Raw genomic sequence first — 22,290 nt, forward strand, 5'->3', positions numbered from 1 at the left:
CATTTGCTTCACATTGTTGTAGCCTTATCCACGATACTTTATACAATATGTTCTACACAAAGCTTCATAGTATATATATATATATATATATATATATATATATATAATGGATAATAAAGCGAATGATTGTCGTGATTATTAAATTCTCGTATATTCCATCTTCCGCCTTTCATTTGCCATATATATATATATATATTATATATATATATATATATATATATAATATATATATATATATATATATATTATATATATATATATGTATGTATGTATGTATGTATGTATGTATGTATGTATGTATGTATATATGTATGTATGTATGTATGTGTGTATGTATGTATGTATGTGTGTATGTATGTATGTATGTATGTATGTGTGTGTCTGTGAGTGCGTGTGTGTGTGCATATACTTAAACACACTCGCACATACACTCACACACATTCATTCTATCTCATCAAAGACTTTGTGAAATTGTTTAATCACAGAAATCAATCAAACAATCTGAATCGTCCTTAATAACAGTTGCCTATAATTGTTCATTGTAAACAAACATAATTATTATTTTACAAGTAAAATACGATACCTATTGATACCATGCCAAATACTGAGCTGATTTTCTTCACGATTACCTTATAAGGACATTTGCCTAAATAATTAATACATATGAATATGAAATTTTATTTATACTTATACGTGATCTTTGAGCATTTTATCATTATACTGAAAAATACTTGTATTAGATTGGCGGTATCGGTAGAGCGTTTGACAGTATATAGATTGGCAGTAACGGTAGTGTCATGCATTAGTTGTTCAGATTCTTTATGTTTTCATGTTCAAATCCAGCCAACGTCACTTTGACTTTCTTGATTCTGTAGTCAATAAAATAAACTACCAGTGAAGTACTTAGTATCAATATCATCGCATTTTTCCTTTCCAATAATTGCTGATCCTGTGTCTATTTTTGAATGAATAATTACTAGCAAATATTATTCAAAAAATAATGATTTGTATGTGTTTTCTTAGCTAATATTTACATAATTCTAGCGTTCTCACTTTCATTCTTGCAGATATTGTCTGTAATAGGTTATGAAAACGTTACGGGCATAGTTCAACTGTTGTTGATTCTGGATTCCAGAGAGTTCTTGTAATTGTGTGCATGCATTGATGTATGTTAAGTCTGTCCTATAGCACAATGCGTAAAACGGAGTATTTTACAGGTTTTGCTAATTATTCAAAGACCTAGAATATCATAATACTTTGGATCGAAACTTTAGACTCTCGAGTAACACCTGTTATATTTTCAGCTGAAAAACTAGTACCCATATATATATATATATATAATATATATATATATATATATATATATTATATATATAATATATATATATATATATATATATATATATATATATAGGTCTACACATAAAATTTTATAATTAGGAGTATAATTATAATTAGAGTTCAGCAAAAATTTGCTTCACCACATACCGAAGTTTAGAAATAGCAGTTAAAACTATTTCACTAATTATAATTATACTCCTAATTATAAAATTTTATGTATAAGATTACCGATAACGGTTCTTTTAACATACCGAACTACTTGGTAAAATTATTAATAATTAATTAATTAATTAATTAATTTTACCCTTTATTATTATGGATATATATATATATTATATATATATATATATACGTGCACGTGTGTATATATTTGTGAATGTGTGTGTGTGTGTGAGTGTCTGTTTGTGTATTTATGTGTGTGTGTGTATATGTGTGCGTAAGAGTCTGAGTTTCTCAACAAAAATACAACCGATATTTCTCGAGTGTCTTAAGTTCCGTTTCAAAGTATCCTGAAATCCTAGATCTTTGAATAATTAACAAAACATAGAATATACTTTGCCGTACGCATCGTCATATTTATCCTGTTTGAAAAAACAAACTTAGCATACATACATACATACATACATACATACATAAAAGAATAGAATTAATGTCACCCACACATTTTTTGTTGAGGACCTAAAATTATATTCTGGTAATATGATCAACAACAAGAGACAATTAGAACTAGTCACAACATTCTCACGAGATATAGGAGTGGAATTTGGGCAAGATAAACGCACATACACGATAGTCAACCGATGAAAGATTGTCGACCAGAGAGAAAACATGTATATCAATGGCTTATTTATCTCCCTTATCTCTAATGTTGAAAGCTAGATGTACCTCGGAATCGATGAGAGTGCTGCATACATTGGTGCTGTGACTAAAGCCAGAATAGCAAAAGAGCATTTCTCTAGACTCCGGAAGATACGGAACTCAGGGCTGTTTGTATTTAACAAGACCATATCTCACAATACTTTCGTAGCACCAGTGCTAGTGCTAACATTTGAGATACTGGACAGAACACTCGGTGAGATACGAAGCCAGAAACGTACTGACCACCGCTAGCAACATCCACATTAACAGCGACACTGATAGGATGTATGTGAGATGAAGTGATGGTGGTAGATGCATAAGGTCAGTTCAAACAGCCTTCGAATGTCGCATTGTATCACTCAAGTAATACCTACTGTACAGTAAAGAAAGAAATAAGCACATTCCATGCATACTCTAAAGTGAGACATCTTCAGACTTGAAGAAAAACTACTGTGCGGGTACTTTGAGAATACAATTGTCTCATGCAACCCTAAGGGGGCTGGACTAGCTTACCTACACAGAAGCTTGGGAAGAAGCTGGCATCATATCAACAAAAAGCAATGCATGGATGCATATTTCGTATGCTATAGGGTAACAACAGCATTGACAGGAAGAGCAGACTTTCCTGGACCTGTAATAGATAGATTGCATCTCACCTAGAAGGATATACCTTCGCTACCCAGAAACAGCAAACAGCTGCTAAATACCTGATAAATATGAGGGACAAAGATACCAGTAAACTTACAAAATGTGATTTAAAAAATGTCGGCTCTGCTATACCAGTGCCTCAAAATGTCTGCAGAGTACTACCTGCCCCTCAGGCATGATATATTTGCAAAGATTATTTACAATGCCATCTGCAGGAAGGACTGCGCTGACGTATACATCAAAGGCTTGTCAGGACCGGCAGGTATTCACACTTTTAAAAACAAAGAATACTGTAGAACATCAATTCGGTACAAACATAACGGACCTGATATAGTTTTATATGACAGGGAACAAAAGTCATGCACTGTTGTAGAGGCCAGTTGCTCAGTAGATGTGAATGTACAATCAAAAGTCCAGGGAAAAGAGAACATTGATGGCGAATTAATGCGGAACTTACAGCTTTGGTACCCCGACAATGAATTCTCATTTGTACCTATCGTCATAGGTGCTTTAGATTAAGTACCAACAAATTTATACAAAAACCTAGAAATACTCGGTATGACAAAAAAAAAAGCAAAAGAAACTGACGCAAATTCTCCAAATCCAACCTATTAATGGCTCTTTGAGGATTTGTAAGACATTCCAAAACTTTTCCATGTGCAATTATGTGAATATATACACACACTTGGGTGTATGTATTGACAACTCAACCAACTCACCAACTCAACCACATGATTACAAACACCTCGAACTCTCTTAACCCAAAAGGTCTAGTCACTTTGTTAGCGACGGCTTGAACTCTCTCAAGAACTTAAATAAAACTCAAAGAAAAATCATACATACATACATGTATAAATACATACATACATACATGCATACATACATATATATATACATACATACATATATACATACATACATACATACATACATACATACATGCATGTATGTATGTATGTATGTATGTATGTACGTATATGCGTATGTACGTATGTACGTATATATGTATGTATGTATGTATGTATGTATGTATGTATGTATGTATGTATGTATGTTAAAATTTAAAACTATTAAAGACGGCGAACTGGTAGAATCGTCAGCACGTCGAACAAAATACTTAGCTGCATTTCATGTCTTTGCGTTCTGAATTCACATTTCGCCGATGTCGCTTGTGCCCTGGATTTAATCTCAATAGTTAAGATTGTTTAGTGTGATCCTTCCCATTGTTTCATTATGTTAAAGATTTCGATTTCGTTCTGTAGTGAAGTGCATCACTTGGACGTATGTCGGAACAAGAGGAATTGTACTTGAGATTGAAAGAGCTGACAATATTAGAATGATATTGTTTACTACAATATACCTTTTATCGTCTTACCTTTTACTTGTTTCAGTCATTGGACTGCAGCCATCCTAGGACACACCTCGAAGGGTCTTAGTTGAACAAATCGACTCCAGGGTTTATTTTCCTATAGTCTGGTACATATTCTCTTATTCAATCGGTCTATTTTAAAGGAGCGCTAAGTTACAGGACGTAAACAAACGCTGATTCTTAATCGGTAGGGAGTTAAACACACACTCATACATATACACACACATACACAAGCATATATTTATATAAATGTATGTATGTAAGTATATATACATATATGTATATATATATATATTACGGAGATGTACTTGCATAGTAAGTGACCTGATCTGGGATTGTGTGCTGGGACGAAAACAATTGCAGCGTGGAAGGTATTTATAAGCCATTTAAGAAACACACAAAAACCGTTAGACTCACTTCAACATTTAAATTTAATTTGCTAAAATATTTTCGTCGCTTTGAGATGCAGCATGGAATTTTGTCAGTGATCAGGTCGCGGTCTCAAAGCGACGAAAATATTTTGGCAAATTAAATTTAAATGTTGAAGTGAATCTAACGGTTTTTGTGTGTTTCTTAAATGGCTTATAAACACCTTCCACACTGCAATTGTATGTATATATATATACTAGCAGTATCGCCCGGCGTTACTCGGGTTTGTAAGGGAAATAACTATATAAGCATTTTTAGAGATGTAAAGCATAATAGCCATCTCAATATGGCTAACCACAAAGGGGGTGGGGTGTTACTGTAGCTTTTTACGTTCTGAGATTTAATAATAAATTTTCAGAGAGTTACTTCCCTTATATATGCCAAAAATCCATTAAAAATGGGAAAAATTGATGGTAATTTTCTTTTTAAATCGTAGACTCATCGTAGATTCGCGCTAATACCCAGAAGGGCTCGATATGAATCACGACTATAAGATACCCGGTTTTGGTTAAACTGCACCGCAAAATGTGGGAGTAGTTAGGAATCTAAATCGTAGGAGACAGACAGCACACAACCTCACTTTTATATATAAAGATATATATATATATATATATATATATATATATATATATATATATATATATATATATATATATATATATATATATATATATATATATATATATATGTATATGTATGTATGTATGTATACATATATATATGTGTATATGTATGTATGTATGTATGTATGTATGTATGTATGTATAGATAGATAGATATATAGATATACGTTGGGCTTCATTCAGTTTCCGCCTACCATATCCACTGACAAGGCTTTGATCGGTACAGGACTATAGTAGAAGATAGTTACCCAACATTCCACGCAGTGGACTGAATCTGAAACCACGTGGTTTGAAAGTAAACCTCTTACAATACAGGCATGTCTGCGCTTATACTTCATTTCTTCGATTTTATTGTTTCAATCTAGTTTATACATATTTATCAGAAAATACACACTCAAACACATACATGCACACACATAAAGAAACACAGACTCATACACAAGCACACACACACACACACAGATACACATGATACATGTTTGATTGTTAGTAAAATATTTAGTTGCACCCTCTTGCATACGTTTCATTAACAAATACTAATTATTAGTTATTTCTTACGTTTTCGTATCTGGTTTGCGAGATTCCTTATGTGATTTCACGTATTGAAACAAATTTTGTTGTGACTGGAGAGAATCCTATTGCCTTAATATAACATACTCACCGGTTCAATTTCTACTTGTTTATTTATTCGTTTATTTATTTCAGAAAGCTTTTACGTCACCGCATTTGCGACCGCATCAAAGGATTCTGACTCTGTCCGTTATTGAAGCTACATTCCTTTTTTTTTGTGAGACTTTGATGCGTGATTTCGTTGTGAGTGTGTGTGTGCGCCATCGTGCTTGGGTACCTGTGTATACATACATTCATACATATATACCTACACACACATATACATAGACAAGCACACACGCACACACATACATATACACACACGCATAACGAAATCTCGGATCAAAATCTCACAAAAAACGCAGCTTCAATAACAGACAGAGTGAAAATCCTTTGATACGGTCGGAAATGCAGCGATTAAAAAGCTTTCTGGAGCGAATAAATAAATAAATAAATAAATAAATAAATAGTTGCACTGGCAAATGTTCAGGAACGTGTAAAATTCATCCGTAATAGTGACAATTTTGCTATCAGGTGAAAATCCTGTTTTGCTTTCTATCAGTATTCTATGACATACAACTGCATGTTCTTACCCTGTGGGCAATTATAGAAGTCCTCCTCAGAGCCACCTTTCAGATATACGTGAATATATATGGAGCTCTAAATACTGATTATTTGCTGAGCATATTGAATTATAAATCTCACTATATATGTGTGTGTCTGTGTTTATGTAGAAGGAATGGGATTGTGGTCAGATGTTTTTATCTTCCTCTCCTCATATACTATAGTATAATATAGAACTGAGTCAGATGATGGATCTAATTGCCAATCTGTTGGACAATCTTCACTACCTTTTACTCTTAACTTTGAACTGGCACTATGTTTGTTACAACAACGTGGATTCTAGTTGATCCGATTAATGGAACCACTTGTTCGTGAAGTTAACGTGCAAGTGGCAGTGCACTCTACAGACATGTGCACACTTGACGTAGTTCTCATGGAAATTCAGTGTGACACAGAATATAACAATGCTGGTCCTTTGAAACACAGGTACTAATCATTTTTGCCAGCTGAGTGGACCGGCGCAACATAAAATAAAGTGTGTCTTTCTCTATGACGCAATGCGTCGCCAAGAATCAAACTCATGACCTTACGATTGTGAGCCGAATGCCCTAATCACTTAGCCATTTGCCTTCACCGCTCTTAACTTCAGTCAACATTTAATACTAGCCATCATCTCCGACTATTAGGGTGGCGAGCTAGCAGAATCGTTAGCACGTCGAGCAAAATACTTAGCGCTATTTTGTTTGACGTTACGTTCTGAGTTCAAATTCTGCCGAGGTTGACTTTGCCTTTCATCCTTTCGGGTTCGATGTAATCGATTTAATCTCTTTGTTTGTCCTTGTTTGTTCCCTCTATGTTTAGCCCCTTGTGGGCAATAAAGAAATAAATAATTATATCTCACTATTAAGCAAGCCGCAAGTGCAATATCTCTCTGAGATTAACCTATCTATCATTAACTTGTCTTTGTTTATTAGGATACATGTTATTCTATAATATAATTTTTCAAACAGCGGAATCTGCACTTAAGCAGGGATGCACACTCATCACACTATTAATCTTATAGACTTGCACATTAGCAACAATAATTTTGGTGGGAAATGGCGGCGAATGGCAGAAACGTTAGCACGTCGGGCGAAATGCTTAGCGATAATTCATCTGCCGTTATGTTCTGAGTTCAAATCCCGCCGAGGTCGACTTTGCCTTTCATCCTTTCGGTGTCGATTAAATAAGTACCAGTTACGCACTGGGGTCGATATAATCGACTTAATCCGTTTGTCTGTCCTTGTTTGTCCTCTCTGTGTTTAGCTCCTTGTGGGTTGTGAAGAAATAGGTATTTCATCTATCTTTATGTTCTGAGTTCAAATTCCGCCGAGGTCGACGTTGCCTTTCATCCTTTCGGAGTCGATAAATTAAGTGCCAGTTGCGTAACTGAGATCGATCTAATCGACTGGTCCCCTCCCCAAAAATTTCGGGTTTCGTGCTTAGAGTAGAAAAGAATAATTTTGGTGAAAAGTACCACTTTATCCATTTATATAGATTAATATACTACTTGGGTTGGCAACTAAGTTCCCGCCATTTTTTAAAATTTTGGAATTTAATCCGTTTTTAAATTTTGGAATCTATTTTTTTCGAGAATTCTATTTTTGAATTATTTTGAAATCTATTTTGTTTTTTTCAAGTTAATTTTAATTTTTGTTTATTTTCAGATCATTAAAATGGAATGTCAAGTTAAGAAAAACGATCATTTTCGACACCTCCTTCTTTTTGCTTTTAATCAAGGTTCTAAGGCCGCAAAAGCTGCTCGCGATATTTGTACTGTGTATGGAGAGGGTGCTATAGCTGAAAGAACCGCTCTTAATTGGTATGCCAAGTTCAAAAATGGAAATTTTGACCTCAAAAATGCACCTAGTTTTGACCGTCCAGTTGAGTTCGATTAAGAGCGATTAAACCAACTTTTGTAGGAAAATTCTCGTCAAACAACAAGGGAACTGGCAGAGAGAATGGAATTCTTCCACACTGCTATAGAGAAGCATCTTCACTCGATGGGAGAGGTTCAGAAGTATGAAGCATGGGTTTCGCATGCTTTAAGTGACAACAACAAAAATCAATAAGCCACAATCTCCGCTGGTTTGCTTGCTCATCACCGCTCAACTCATGAATATAAGCAACGATTTCTTTACCGAATCGTTACTGGCGACGAAAAATGGTGCCTGTGCATCAATATGAAGCAGCGTAAGGAATGGCTTAGTCCCATGCTAAGTGACCGTGCGTGAAACAAGATCTTCATCCGCGTAAAACGATATTGTGCGTAAGGTGGGACTGGGAAGGGATTATCTATTACGAATTGATTGAACGAAACCAAACGGTCAACGTGGAATTCTATGTCCAACAGATGGAACGACACAGCACGGCTATTCAAGAGAAAAGTCCTAATCGGCAGCATGGAGTTCTGTTGCACGACAACGCCCGCCCTCATATCGCCAATATGACCGAGGAAACCATTCAAACGCATGGATGAGAAGTGGTGCCACACCTACCATACTCTCCTGATTTGGCACCAACGGATTTCTACCTCTTTCAATCTCTTTCAAATGCTATGCGTGGAGTTTCGTCCAATACTGATGCAGAATTGAGAGCTTTGTTGGCTCAATTTTTCGAGACAAAATCGGGTGATTTCTACCAATGAGGTATTGAAAATTTTGTTGAACATTGGGAAGAAGTTGTAAGCAACAAGGGTGAATACATTATTGATTAATTAGTTGTTATTTTTTATTAAACCTTTTAAAAAATTTAAATTTAAAAAAACAGCGGGAACTTAGTTGCCAACCCAATATTTAACACATTGACAATTCATACTTCACGCTTATACAAATCTAACAATATATATATAAAGTATTATTTAACCGTAAGTCAGTAACTGGTTCTAATATTGGTTTGAAATTTGAAAGGAGGAGGAATGGTAGATTATATCAACTCCGGTATTTGAATGGTACTTTGCTTTATCGACCGCAAAACGAGAAAAATCAATGTTGACTTGGCGAAGGGCGTTACACTCATGATGTCAAAAGAAATACTGAAAGATATTTTTCACCAACACTAACAATTCTGCCTATCTTCCATCTTTACTACAGATCAATAGTAAGAACTATTCTTTATCGATAGAGTATGAACAACTTATAACTATAATAACTGCTGAAGTATAATTTACAATACAAATCGCCAGGAATACAACATCTGTTCTCAAAGCATGAAATCGAAATATGTATGAAATATCTTTATAATGTGATTCCATCGATAAGACTAATAATTAGTTTCCCTTTACCTATATTATTTACAGATATCCTGCGTTGTAATGGTAGGAGTGGCAGAAACGAAACAGAATATAGGTAAGCAAGTATTAAGAGCTTGTTCGAAGTGAGTGTTTATGTACATTGAGGTGGCCATGTTTACATGCGATTTGAAATTATTATGTGTATAATACCGTTTTAGGTATTATACGCAGAATTTTAATGAGTTATACTTGTAGCTTGTAAATACTCAGACTCTGCTCAGATCTGACGTGTGTACGGGCCCCGAAGACAAGGACTAGGTTTTAGGTTGTACCTATAACAATATTACAGATTTCTGATCGCCATGGAGTTATCGTCAAAGTGTGGGGGATATACTGAGTTGGTAAAATTTGTGAATGTTTTCCTTGCCTTTTTATAGTTTATACTTTGATAAATGTATAATTAGAATTATGATTAGAATTGAAGTCTTATTTAATTTCCTGTATATTGTTTCTTTGCCGCCAAGAATATTTGATCGCTATTTGGCGTTCATATACAGAAATACTTGAAATCGATTATTAGTGTTTGCAATTGCGTTAAAAATATAATATACGAATTAATTGAGCTTTGTAGTTTATTTGTGATATATTTCATTCGCTACATCTGTCGTGTAAGAGATAGTTTTGAATAGCGATGGATTACCTTAATATTTCTTTATTGAATTTTTAAACATTAATAGGACTGAATTTATTGCGCAGTTACACAACTTAAACCCAGTTTTCATGTGCAAATATATAGTTATCACTGACTAGATATAGTTATGTATTGCATGATGTCTGGCATTTTTCTGTGATTGTCAAGACTGACCGCTGTAAATGATGTGATCGATTACTTCTTTATTTTGATTACTTAGTCTACATTTAATTGTATCACTGGTTAGCCATTGATCTCTCTGCAAACTAAAATCTAATTTTCTGTTCCAACATTTAGTCTATAACTTTGTGCTCTTGTTAGCTTTCATATATATATATATATATATATATATATATTATATATATATATATATATATATGTATATTTACAATTTACTTTTCCAGGCTTATAAGTAGAAATTCAGCAATATATAATATCATTTTAGCGCTACGCTTTTGAAATCTCCCTCATAAATATATCTTTATCTATTTTATAACAATTTATCATTAGAAATAACTATTGTTATCTTCCTCTTTGTACATGCTACAATAATTTATTGCCGATACTTCTATATTGGATTTTTCTCCCTTAAGAGTGCATCGATAAAACACCCTTATAACATAACGTGAACTGAATACAAATAGATGAATGTAGAAAAATATATGGAAAAATACATGGATATATATATATATATATATAATTATATATATATATATATATATATATATATATATATATATTATATATATATATGGATGTATGTATATAACACGATGTTGAACAAGAAGTTGTATATAGAAGATATGAATGCTAAAATATAAGGAAGTAGAATAAAAGTTAGAATTTAACCAAAATCCAGAAACAACAGTTCGCATCGACTATTGCCAAATTTAACCTTTTTCTAAAATCTCAGCAAATAACACTCGAACTTGCAATGTTTAAATGCTAATATGATGACACAGGTAAAACATTTTATAGAAATAAAGTCTGTGACGCAAAAAAGCTGATAACGTGGTTACATTTTATTCCGAATTTAAAGGAGAAACGAAGAGCGCAATGCTTTTCATTTTGTTATTTTCAATAATATTAGAAAACAATTTCTCAGAGCACTTGTAAAATCATGTTGAACTGTTGGTTGTCTGCTTTGGGACATCAGAACAGTATAACTTTTCGTTGAATCTGATATTCTGAAAAGAAAAAAAAGTTATATATAGGGGGGTTACTCTATAATTTTGTAGAGCGCAAGTTTATTTTTAAACAAGAATGTTGTTGACAGTGACTTCGAGGTTTCAGCCATTTACGCCATCATCGGACAGCGATGCATTAGGAGTTAATCTTGGGTTTATTTTGCCTATGTTGAGTTCAGGGCTTCCTTATGTCTGTGGGTTTGAGAGGGGTGGTAATTAGGTTTTAGGGTGAGTTGTTATGGTGAGGTGTTTGAGAAGAAATTTTTATCGATTAAATTTGGGAATATTGTTTAGAATTTATTTATATATATAGAGCTCTGACAGCAAGTGTGTATGTTTAGTCGCTTTGTTTGGTAGGCACTGGTTGTGTTAGCAGCTTAGTTATTTTTTGTTTTATTAGATTTAATTCTTTGTTTTGGCAATTTAAAATGAAAGGCAGAAAGTACAGTATTCAGGACCTTAATAACTTGGTATTCTTTTATTCTTTTACTTGTTTCAGTAATTTGACTGCGGCCATACTGGAGCACTGGCATTAGTCGAACAAATCAAACCCAGGACTTATTCTTTGTAAGTCTAGTACTTATTCTGTCGGTTTCTTTCGCCGAACCGCCAAGTTACGGGGACGTAAACACGCCAACATCAGTTGTCAAGTGATGGTGTGAGGACAAGCACAGACACACAAATACATACATACATACATACATATATATATATATATGTGTGTGTGTGTGCGTGTGTGTGTGTACATACGATGGGATTCTTCCAATTTCCATCTAACAAATCCACTCACAAGGCTTTCTTTGGTTGGCCCGAGACTATAGTAGAAAACATTTGCCCAAGGTGCCACGCAGTGGGATTGAACTTTGAACCATGTGTTTGGAAAGCAAGCGTCTTATCCCACGGCCACTCCTGCAGTATGTCAACTTTGTTGTAATTAAATTTTTTTAGAGGTTCACAAAAGAAAGTAAGTAGGTGGTATGTGTTAGCAGGTTAATTTCATTACGTGTTGTTGCTTTTATTTAGGGTATTTGCTATTTTTATTTGCAAGGTGGGGGTCATTACTTGGGCATGTAACGATGTTGTTAGTATAGAAAATTGTTTCTCTCCTGCTTCGAGGTTCAAACAAGGATTTAGTTAGGTGAAGAGGCTGATCTGTATGTTTCTCCCTAAGTCTTTATTGTTCTGTAAACAATTTCGTTAATATAGAGAGATTCTAGCCTTTGTGTTTTATAGAGGCTGGATTTGTGGACTGTGTGTTAATAAATATTTCTTTTATTGTTTCAGACGTGGGCATTTTATAAAGTGTTATTTTCATGATGGCGGCTCTATTTCAATAACATTAACTTGGCAGCAATATATAAACACATGCATGTTATGTGAATAATCAAAAACACATCAGCGCAAATATGCATTCATATATGAATATTAACAAGCACGCGCGCGCGCGCACACAAACACACCCATACATACATTATAGCACAAAATATATCAAACCAGTAATTTAAATAGTAGAAGATCAATAATTTGTTTAATTCACCAAAACAGATTATAAACCGCTGTATTTTGATGCAGCAAAGAGGTCTGCCGTAAATTCCAACGCTGAAGCTGCAGAGAATGTCATTAGGTGACTTTAGATTGAGAAGGCGGGGATACAGGCTGAGATTTCTTCATCTTCGACTGGGTCAACCGGGCGAGTGTGAGGTCTGATGCTGAAAGACTCAAAATCTCTTATGACTCCTTCACAGGAATAAGGAATATTACTGATGATGCGCCCCAGAACATTTGCGTGATGTGTCTTGGAAATATCTATTATATAAAATGCGTTCTTTCTGTGTGTGTATGTCTTCTAGGATCTCGGGCATCCTCCATCCGATTGCGCTCAAATTTGATATGTAGATACCGACGGTATCAGGGCGTGTATAAGTCTTGAAAAAATTACAAAAATCGATTCCAAGTGAGAATGCGATCGATAAAGCCATGGGAACGTGCATTTGTAAAATCGTTTTTTCTTGGAATAGAAAATAGTCTATCTTTATTTCTTCTTTTGATGGTGTCTCAAATTTAGGCTAAATCAGTGTTTCTCAAAGGGGAGGACTATGGGACTCTCGGACAAGTTGTTTTGAGAAAATTTGGTTTAAATGTTTGACAACTCAGCACCGTCCATTGGACGGGGGGGGCGTTTTGCTCGTATATATAGCTCATAAATAAGGGCAAAAGAAAAATATTCCTATGCCGAGAAATAGACTTTAAATGGTTAATAACGACATATAATTCAATACTAAAAGCACGCGTCTCGAAGTTAGCTGACAGAAATTTCTAAACAAATCCCGTTATCAACGAATCGGTCCGATTTCTGAGTTAATTCATAAAGAATTTTCACGTTATCAGCGGCAAATACGTTAAGAAATAAATGAAATACTTACTTGCACACATGGAACAAGCATACATAAAGCCATGTGTACACTTAAGTACCCCAAATATATTCAAATAGAAATTTTGCAGCACACGTGCTTTTAGTGACAAATTATATTTGGTTATTGACGATTTAAAGTCTATTTCTCGGCATATTTGTCATGCTGGCCACTGATAATTTTTTTGAAACAAGGATATATATATATATATAAAAAAGTTGAGTTGTGGGGCACCGCACGAGTGGGATTATATAAGAAAAAAGGTTTGAAAATGCAATTTTTCTTCAACAGGTATTTGTGGAAAGACTGGCCGTACTTATATTTGGATTTTTCATAGATATGTGATTCCAGGTAGGCCATCACCAGGTTTGCATAGGTAGGTGCAACTTTCGTACCCATTGCAGTACCTGAGACCTGTCTGTAAGTGTTGTTGTGGAAATACATGAAGTTGTTTTGCAGAATAAATTTGAGGCCCTCAATTATGAATTCTTTTTTAATTCTTTCCGGGATCTCATTGGGATATTTATCCAGCCAGAATTTATGGCTTCCAGTCCAAATTCATGTGGGATTGTGGTGTAAAGATTAATAACATCAAAAGAAACGATTAAGGTGTCTTTATCGGCATGTTTGGGGAGATGGTTTAATAGGTCCAGGTCATCTCTTACAATACTTGGAATGTGTTTCAGTATTGGCTTTAAGATGATATCTATAAAGTTGCTAAGTCTGTGTGTTTCACAACTTGGGCCTGCCACTATTGGTCTCAGTTTGAGATCAGTGGGATGTGGTATAGTGATGCAGGTTGAAGTGGACTTTTTGCAAGCTTCTGTGATAATTTGACTCTTGTGTATTTTTGGAAGCCCATAGAGTGTGCTGGTTTTGCAATTAAATTTAGTAATGTAGTCGCATTCCTTTGCTGTCAAGTCATTCCGGTGTTGGTAAATGAGTGCCTTCAGATTGGTCATTGTTTTGGATTGCTGGTAGTCGACTACTCTTTCGTAGTATGCGGTATCCTCTAAAAGGAGAGATACAGAGTTTTTATATTGCTCAGTATTCATAACAACGACCGTACTACCCTTATCAGCTTCCTTTATTGTGACGTCATGATTGTCTCGTAGCGTATGGATGATTTCCCATTCTCTTTTACTGGTGTTGGGTTTCAGTTTAGGTTGTGGGAGTTCACCATAAGGGAAGTTGGAGATGTAATCGCAAAATTTGTCTAAGGTTTTGTTTTTGCCTTTTATGGGATTATAGTTGCTTTTGTTACAGACCATTGAATCGTCGATATTATTAGTTTTCCTGTCAAAAAATTCCTCTGTGAGGCGTAATTTTCTGCAGAAGTGCGAGATGTCATCCTGTATTTCCCTCAGGTTAGGGTATTGCGGAGTTGGGGTGAATTTTAGTCCTCTTGAAAGGATTTTTATTTGTGGTGTCGACAGGTTTAGGTTAGAAAGATTCACTATTTTTGGTTTTTCGGGGTTGGTATCTACCATCTGGTGTCGTGGAAACTGATGCCCTTGCCTAAAAAAGGAATCCTGGGGGTTCTTCTATTTGTGGTATTTTGCTGTATGTGATTCTGTCCCCCGTTGACATGTCTGTTGAAGAGGTTTTGGTTGTTGTGATTCTGTCCCCCGTTGCTATGTTGTCTGTTGAGGAGGTTTTGGTTGTTCTAGGGTCTGGGTTGTTGGTGTGGCCTCCTGGAAAAGTTTTGGTTATTCCAGGGTTTGGGTTGTTTGTCCTGGGTGTAATGTTGGTTCCTTAGAGTGGGTTGGAAACTATATTCATGGTTTAGAAGTGAATCCCTATATGTTGGGGGAGAACTCTGAGTTAGGAGCGGTTTGGGTTGGAATCTACAATCATAGTTCAGAGATGGGTTTCTAAGTGATGGGTAGGATCTCCGAATCTGGAACGGTTCTTGTGTGGGTTGGGGTCTACGTTGTCTGGTAAAGTTTTGTCGTGTGATGATGGGTGTCTCGGTTCTTTTGATGGGATTGTGGTGCTGTCTGTAAGTTCTGTTGTTGTTGTTGTCGATGTTAGGGGTGGTGTGTGTTCGGTGTTTTGTGGTTGGTTTTCTTTGTTTTTGGCGAGGGGTGTGAGTTGAAGTAGATATTTTAAAATATGGGTTGCTAGAAAGGTGTTCCTTTGTGAACTCTGTTTCATAATTGGTGAACCAGCTGTTTTTTTCCATTCGCTGGAGGGATGTTATTTCTTCATCCTCGCAGTTTTTTCTCCAGAGTTTGGTGGTTTCATCAAGGAGTGCTCCTTCACAGTGTTTTGAGATTTCAATCTGCATTTCATTGTCAAGGGTCTTGGATTTTTCTTCACTGGCGTTGGCTCTGAGCCGCAAGAGTTCTACTTCCGTCTTGAATTTTTCAAAAGCTAGTTTCTCCCTGAGGTTTTTTGGTTTTCTGGTTCATTTTGGATGGGTTTTATTTGTAGTTTTCTGGGTAGGATGATAGGGGTGGAGTTGAGCCACTTTTCATAAATGTCAGCTTTGTTGTTATTTTTTATGAAATTCCAGAAGGCAAACTTACGCGCTTTGAGATTTTTACTCCAGGTGTTGTTAAGAGAGCTTTTAATTGAGAAGCAGTCTTTAGTTTGCTCCTGCTTTGGGAGCACTGCCGTCTCTATGGATTTCATTAGGTTTTGCAGTGTTGGGATGATGTCAGGGATTTGATTGGTTGTTTTGGCCTCCATGAGTCCATTTAGGTATAAGTGCGATTGTTCGACATTGTTTATTATGGTTGAAAGTTTCGAGGAGATTTCTTGTAATTCTTTTAGGATATTTTGGTTCATTAAAGATTCTGCTTGTTGTGATTTGGGTGGCATTTTCGGGACTCGTGTGATGTTTATATATATATAAAAAAGTTGAGTTGTGGGGCACCGCACGAGTGGGATTATATAAGAAAAAAGGTTTGAAAATGCAATTTTTCTTCAACAGGTATTTGTGGAAAGACTGGCCGTACTTATATTTGGATTTTTCATAGATATGTGATTCCAGGTAGGCCATCACCAGGTTTGCATAGGTAGGTGCAACTTTCGTACCCATTGCAGTACCTGAGACCTGTCTGTAAGTGTTGTTGTGGAAATACATGAAGTTGTTTTGATCCCAGAAAGAATTAAAAAAGAATTCATAATTGAGGGCCTCAAATTTATTCTGCAAAACAACTTCATGTATTTCCACAACAACACTTACAGACAGGTCTCAGGTACTGCAATGGGTACGAAAGTTGCACCTACCTATGCAAACCTGGTGATGGCCTACCTGGAATCACATATCTATGAAAAATCCAAATATAAGTACGGCCAGTCTTTCCACAAATACCTGTTGAAGAAAAATTGCATTTTCAAACCTTTTTTCTTATATATATATATATATATATATATATATATATATATATATATATATATATATATATATATATATATATATATAATATATATATATATATAACCCTTAGGGGTTAGCCATATTGAAATGGCAAAAATACGTCACGATGTGTTACCGCTACTGTATATAACTAACTCTGATATTTATCATTGTTTGATTTCACTTTTTCAATATCAGCGACAGTGGACGCTGGAAAAAGTATAAGTATTTGTGAAGGAAATCTAATTCTCGGCGACAACTATGATTGTCACACGCTGACGAGAGGTCAATACCTCGAAACTCGAGTCCGTGTGTATCATAAGTTGAAGACGGAAGGTTGACTTCCCTTTGCAAATACTGACAGGACACAGAAAGTGTGTCTATGGCCAGCTGGAGGAGTGTGTCCTCCTGGGGCTAAAAACTACAGTAGCATCCACCCTTAGGGGTTAGCCATATTGAAATGGCAAAAATACGTCACGATATATATATATATATATATTATATATATATATATATAGGCGCAGGAGTGGCTGTGTGGTAAGTAGCTTGCTAACCAACCACATGGTTCCCGGTTCAGTCCCACTGCGTGGCATCTTGGGCAAGTGTCTTCTGCTATAGCCCCGGGCCGACCAATGCCTTGTGAGTGGATTTGGTAGACGGAAACTGAAAGAAGCCTGTCGTATATATGTATATATATATAAGTGTGTGTGTATATGTTTGTGTGTCTGTGTTTGTCCCCTTAGCATTGCTTGACAACCGATGCTGGTGTGTTTACGTCCCCGTCACTTAGCGGTTCGACAAAAGAGACCGATAGAATAAGTACTGGGCTTACAAAGAATAAGTCCCGGGGCCGATTTGCTCGACTAAAGGCGGTGCTCCAGCATGGCCGCAGTCAAATGACTGAAACAAGTAAAAGAGTAAAAGAGAGAGAGAGAGAGAGAATATACAACTAATAAGTAGGGGCAAATATGCCGAAATTAGACACATTGTCCATAACCATTATAATTTTTCGCATACGCACGCTACTAAAAAAAGGTCGACAGAAATTTCTAAAAAATCCATTATTATCAAATCGGACCAATTTCAGGGTTAGCTCGTAAGAACCCGCCCTTCGTCAGTGATAAATGTGGTAAATAAATAAATGAGATACTTACTCATACCCATGGAAGAAGCAAACACTAAGTCATGAGCACAATTAAGTACCCCACTTATTTATTAGTTGTTTATAAATGTAACCTTTAAAGGTATTTTTTAATATGCTGGCCATTGATAAAAAATTTTTTCGAAAAAAAAACCCATTTTATCCTACATTAAATATATATATATATATATATATATATATATATAGATAGATAGATAGATAGATAGATAGATAGATAGATAGATAGATAGATAGATAGATAGATAGATAGATAGATATATAGATAGATAGATAGATAGATAGATAGATAGATGCAGAGAAAGAAGGAGGAGGGAGAGAAAAGGAGAGAGAAAAACAGAGAGAGAGACAGAGAGAGAAAAGAGAAAGGTGGAGAGATGGAGAGAATTGGTCATAGATAATCATGGAAATCTACACGATTCCGGAGCACATACATTTCTAAGTACTTTACCACTTCGCTCCATGGCCTATTCTACAAAAGCATACTCGCCACTGTCACTCACTTTTCAGTAAATTTACTAGACATAAGCATTTTGTATCTGCCCTAACCTTTCTCTTGAATTTTGACTGAAACACTTGATAAGAGTATAGTCGAAGAGGAAAAGCCCTTACCTCTGCTTTCTTAAATAATTTCGTTGCCATAACTCCCACTATTGAGAAAGCATATCTTGAGGAAATAAAGTAAGAGGGTACTTTCTGCAAGTAGTACCGGGTTGCACAGAATCCTTTTTCTGTGGAAGGACATTCTCTTTAAAGTTTTGCTATTGTCAGCACTTTTGATGGCTTTTATTCAGTCACATGGACAATTATGTAGTCAGTGTTTAATAGATTTGACAATTATGTTAATGTAATACGTTTGAAGCTTCGCTACTTACCTTTGCCCTCAAGCATTCACATCTGCAATTATTTTGGCAAGTAAGGCTAAAGTTTTCCGAGCACTTTGTCACAATACATCTCGAGGTGCAATTCGGCGGAACTGCTTCAGATCCAACGAAGAGGACCAAAGATATCAGCATCAGTTTGAAGATTAGATTGTTCATATTCTGTAAACATATGTATTAACATAAATATTGAAAATATTACGGGAAAATGTATGTTGTGTGTGTGTGTGTGTGTGTGTGTGTGTGTGGAAGACGACGTATGAACATTCAGCTTTTGTCGAACGACCTGCACAAATGATTTGTTTATAGTGATCAAATCTTCGTGCCGCACATTATCTCAATTCCCCCATCGAAACGACGTTGGTTTGAACATATGCACTGTGTACCACGCGTCCGGCGTAAAATTGAGCGCAGAGCAACATGAAATGAAGCCTTTTGCTCAAGAACACAACGTACCACTCGGTCCAGGAATTGAAGCCACAATCTCGCGATCGTGAGTGCAACACCCTAACCGCTAGGCCATAAATATATTTTTGATGACATAAGAATTTATAAACATTCGAGAGAACGCGAAATAATTCTTTTTTGAAATAATGCGTGTCGAAGCATACATGAACTTATAAATAGTAGCATGTAAATAAATACTGGGTCGTAAAACCCTTTGGGACAGAAAAAGTTGAATGCACGAGTAACCTTCAGCTTTTTCGATCTAAAAGAGTTTTTCAGTCGAATATTTACATATTATTAGTTATAGCTTTTGCGAAGGCGGTGAACTAGCAGTAATCGTGAGCATACCAGGCGAAATGCTTAGCGTTATTTAAAATTCCGCCGAGGTTGACTTTGCCTTTCATCCTTTCGGGGTCGATCAATTAAGTACTAGGGTCTGTGTAATCAACTGCCCCCACTCCACCCCACTCCACCCCCAATTTCAGGCCTTGTGCCTATAGCAGAAAGGATTGTTTATAAAGACGGCGAGCTGGCAGAATCGTTAGCACACCGGGCGAAATGCTTATCGGTAGTTCGTCTGCAACTACGTTCTGAGTTCAAATTACGCCGAGGGCGACTTTGCCTTTCATCCTTTCGGGGTCGATTAAATAAGTATATGTTACGCACTGGGGTCAATATAATCGACTTAATCCCTTTGTCTGTCCTTATTTGTCCTCTCTGTGTTTAGCCCCTTGTGGGCTTTAAAGAAATAAGAAGGGATTGTTTATAACTTCTTGTGTACTTCGACAGTCATTGTTCCAAAAGCGATATAAAAATATTAATTAATACATATATATGAAGCATATTCTTATTATAAGCAAACAATACCAAGCCTTACATACAGGACGAACAATTAGATCTACATTGTATATTTGTGATGGGTTCATCTGTTTTCTTTCGTTAGGGGAGAAAGAATAGTGTCTAATATATTTAACAATAGTTTAGCTACAAAAAAATAATTATACCAGTAATTTAGTAAGAGTTGCGTTGGAGAAATTTGATTTTATTTTACATACAGCATAGACGAATAGGAATAACCTTCAAGCATTATAAGATTTTTATATTTTTTCTAAAGCTATAATAATAATAATAATGATTATAATAATAGGCACAGGGTCTGAAATTTGGTGGAGGGGCCTAGTTGAAATCGATCCCCAGTGCTCAGTTGGTACTTATTTTATTAACTAAGAAAGGATGAAAGGCAAAGTTGACCACAGCGGAACGTAAAGGCGTAAGAAATGTTTTCTAGCATTTTATCTGGTGCTGGAAGAACCTTGCCATCTCACTACCTTCGTAAAAATAATAATTCTTTCTACTATAGGCACAAGGCCTAAGATTTCTTGCGGGCGTGGGCTAGTCGATTAAATCGACCCCAGTGCTTAACTGGTACTTATTCCATCACATTGCGAATTGCTAATATTGGAAAACAACAGGAATAGACATGGTCCCCAACTTCGGGCTGAAAACTCATAAACGCATAATAGGTGTATTTAATGAATTACTGAGCCGGCCAAGATTAACACCTGACTGGATGCTGGAGAAGAAAACCATTCTAAAGCACAAAAGCAAAAACACCATACTCCTCAAAATTATATGCCTATAACATACCTACAGACAACTGTGTGGTAAGAAGCTTGCTTTCCCAACCCCCAGTTTCCGAGACCAGTGGCACCTTAGGCAAGTGTCTTCTAAAGATTTGTGAGTGGATTTGGTCGGCAGAAACAGAAAGAAGCCCGTCGTATATATATGTATGCATGTGTGTGTGTATTTATGTATGTATGTATGTATGTATGTATGTATTTATGTGTGTATGTGTCTGTGTTTGTCATCACTTAACAACCGATGCTAGTGTGTTTATGTTCCTGTAACCTAACGGTTCGGCAAAAGAGACTGATAGAATAAGTACTAGGCTTACAAAGACTAAGTCCTGGGGTCGATTTCGTCGACTAAACCCCTTCAAGGCGGTACTCTAGCATGCCCGCAGTCAACTGACTGAAACAAGTAAAAGAATAAAAGAGCATATACAGCGTCAATAATGTGCAGCCAGTTATTTGCACACCTGGAAAACCGTATTTGACCAGATGAATAAGACGGAAACCGTTAAAATATGTATGGCTGTGAAAAGCAACCACTAATAAATCTAGCCGCTTATAGAAGATTGTATACAGAAGAAAACAAACCTCAGTATTCTAGATTCATACATATTGGAGTCACTCTACATAAATAAAGTAGTTCTATCGTTGCTGAGTCAGTCTTATGATCATAAAGCAGAAAACCAGTACAACATTGGAGAGAAAAAATCGGTAGAGAAAGATTATTTAAAATCAGCCCAGTATACGAACAGCAGAAAAGTGGGAAAGATAATGAATTTCCTTTGAATATTTTTTTGCTTATAA

The 22,290-nt window shown here is 35.8% G+C and overlaps 1 protein-coding gene across 1 annotated transcript in view; it reads right to left on the reverse strand.

The window, feature by feature from the left end:
- Positions 1-11,398: 11,398 nt before the first annotated feature.
- LOC115215494 overlaps positions 11,399-22,290 on the reverse strand; it is a 13,363-nt gene continuing 2,471 nt past the window's right edge. The window contains exons 2-3 of the mRNA XM_029784660.2: positions 19,403-19,570; positions 11,399-11,590 (exon numbers count right to left, since the gene is read on the reverse strand). Coding sequence (XP_029640520.1) covers positions 11,522-11,590; positions 19,403-19,570 — 237 coding nt within the window. The 3' untranslated portion in view covers positions 11,399-11,521. The remainder of the gene's footprint in view (positions 11,591-19,402; positions 19,571-22,290) is intronic.

The sequence above is a fragment of the Octopus sinensis genome, linkage group LG1 (genome assembly GCF_006345805.1).
Source record: "Octopus sinensis linkage group LG1, ASM634580v1, whole genome shotgun sequence".
Classification (NCBI taxonomy): Eukaryota; Metazoa; Mollusca; class Cephalopoda; order Octopoda; family Octopodidae; genus Octopus; species Octopus sinensis.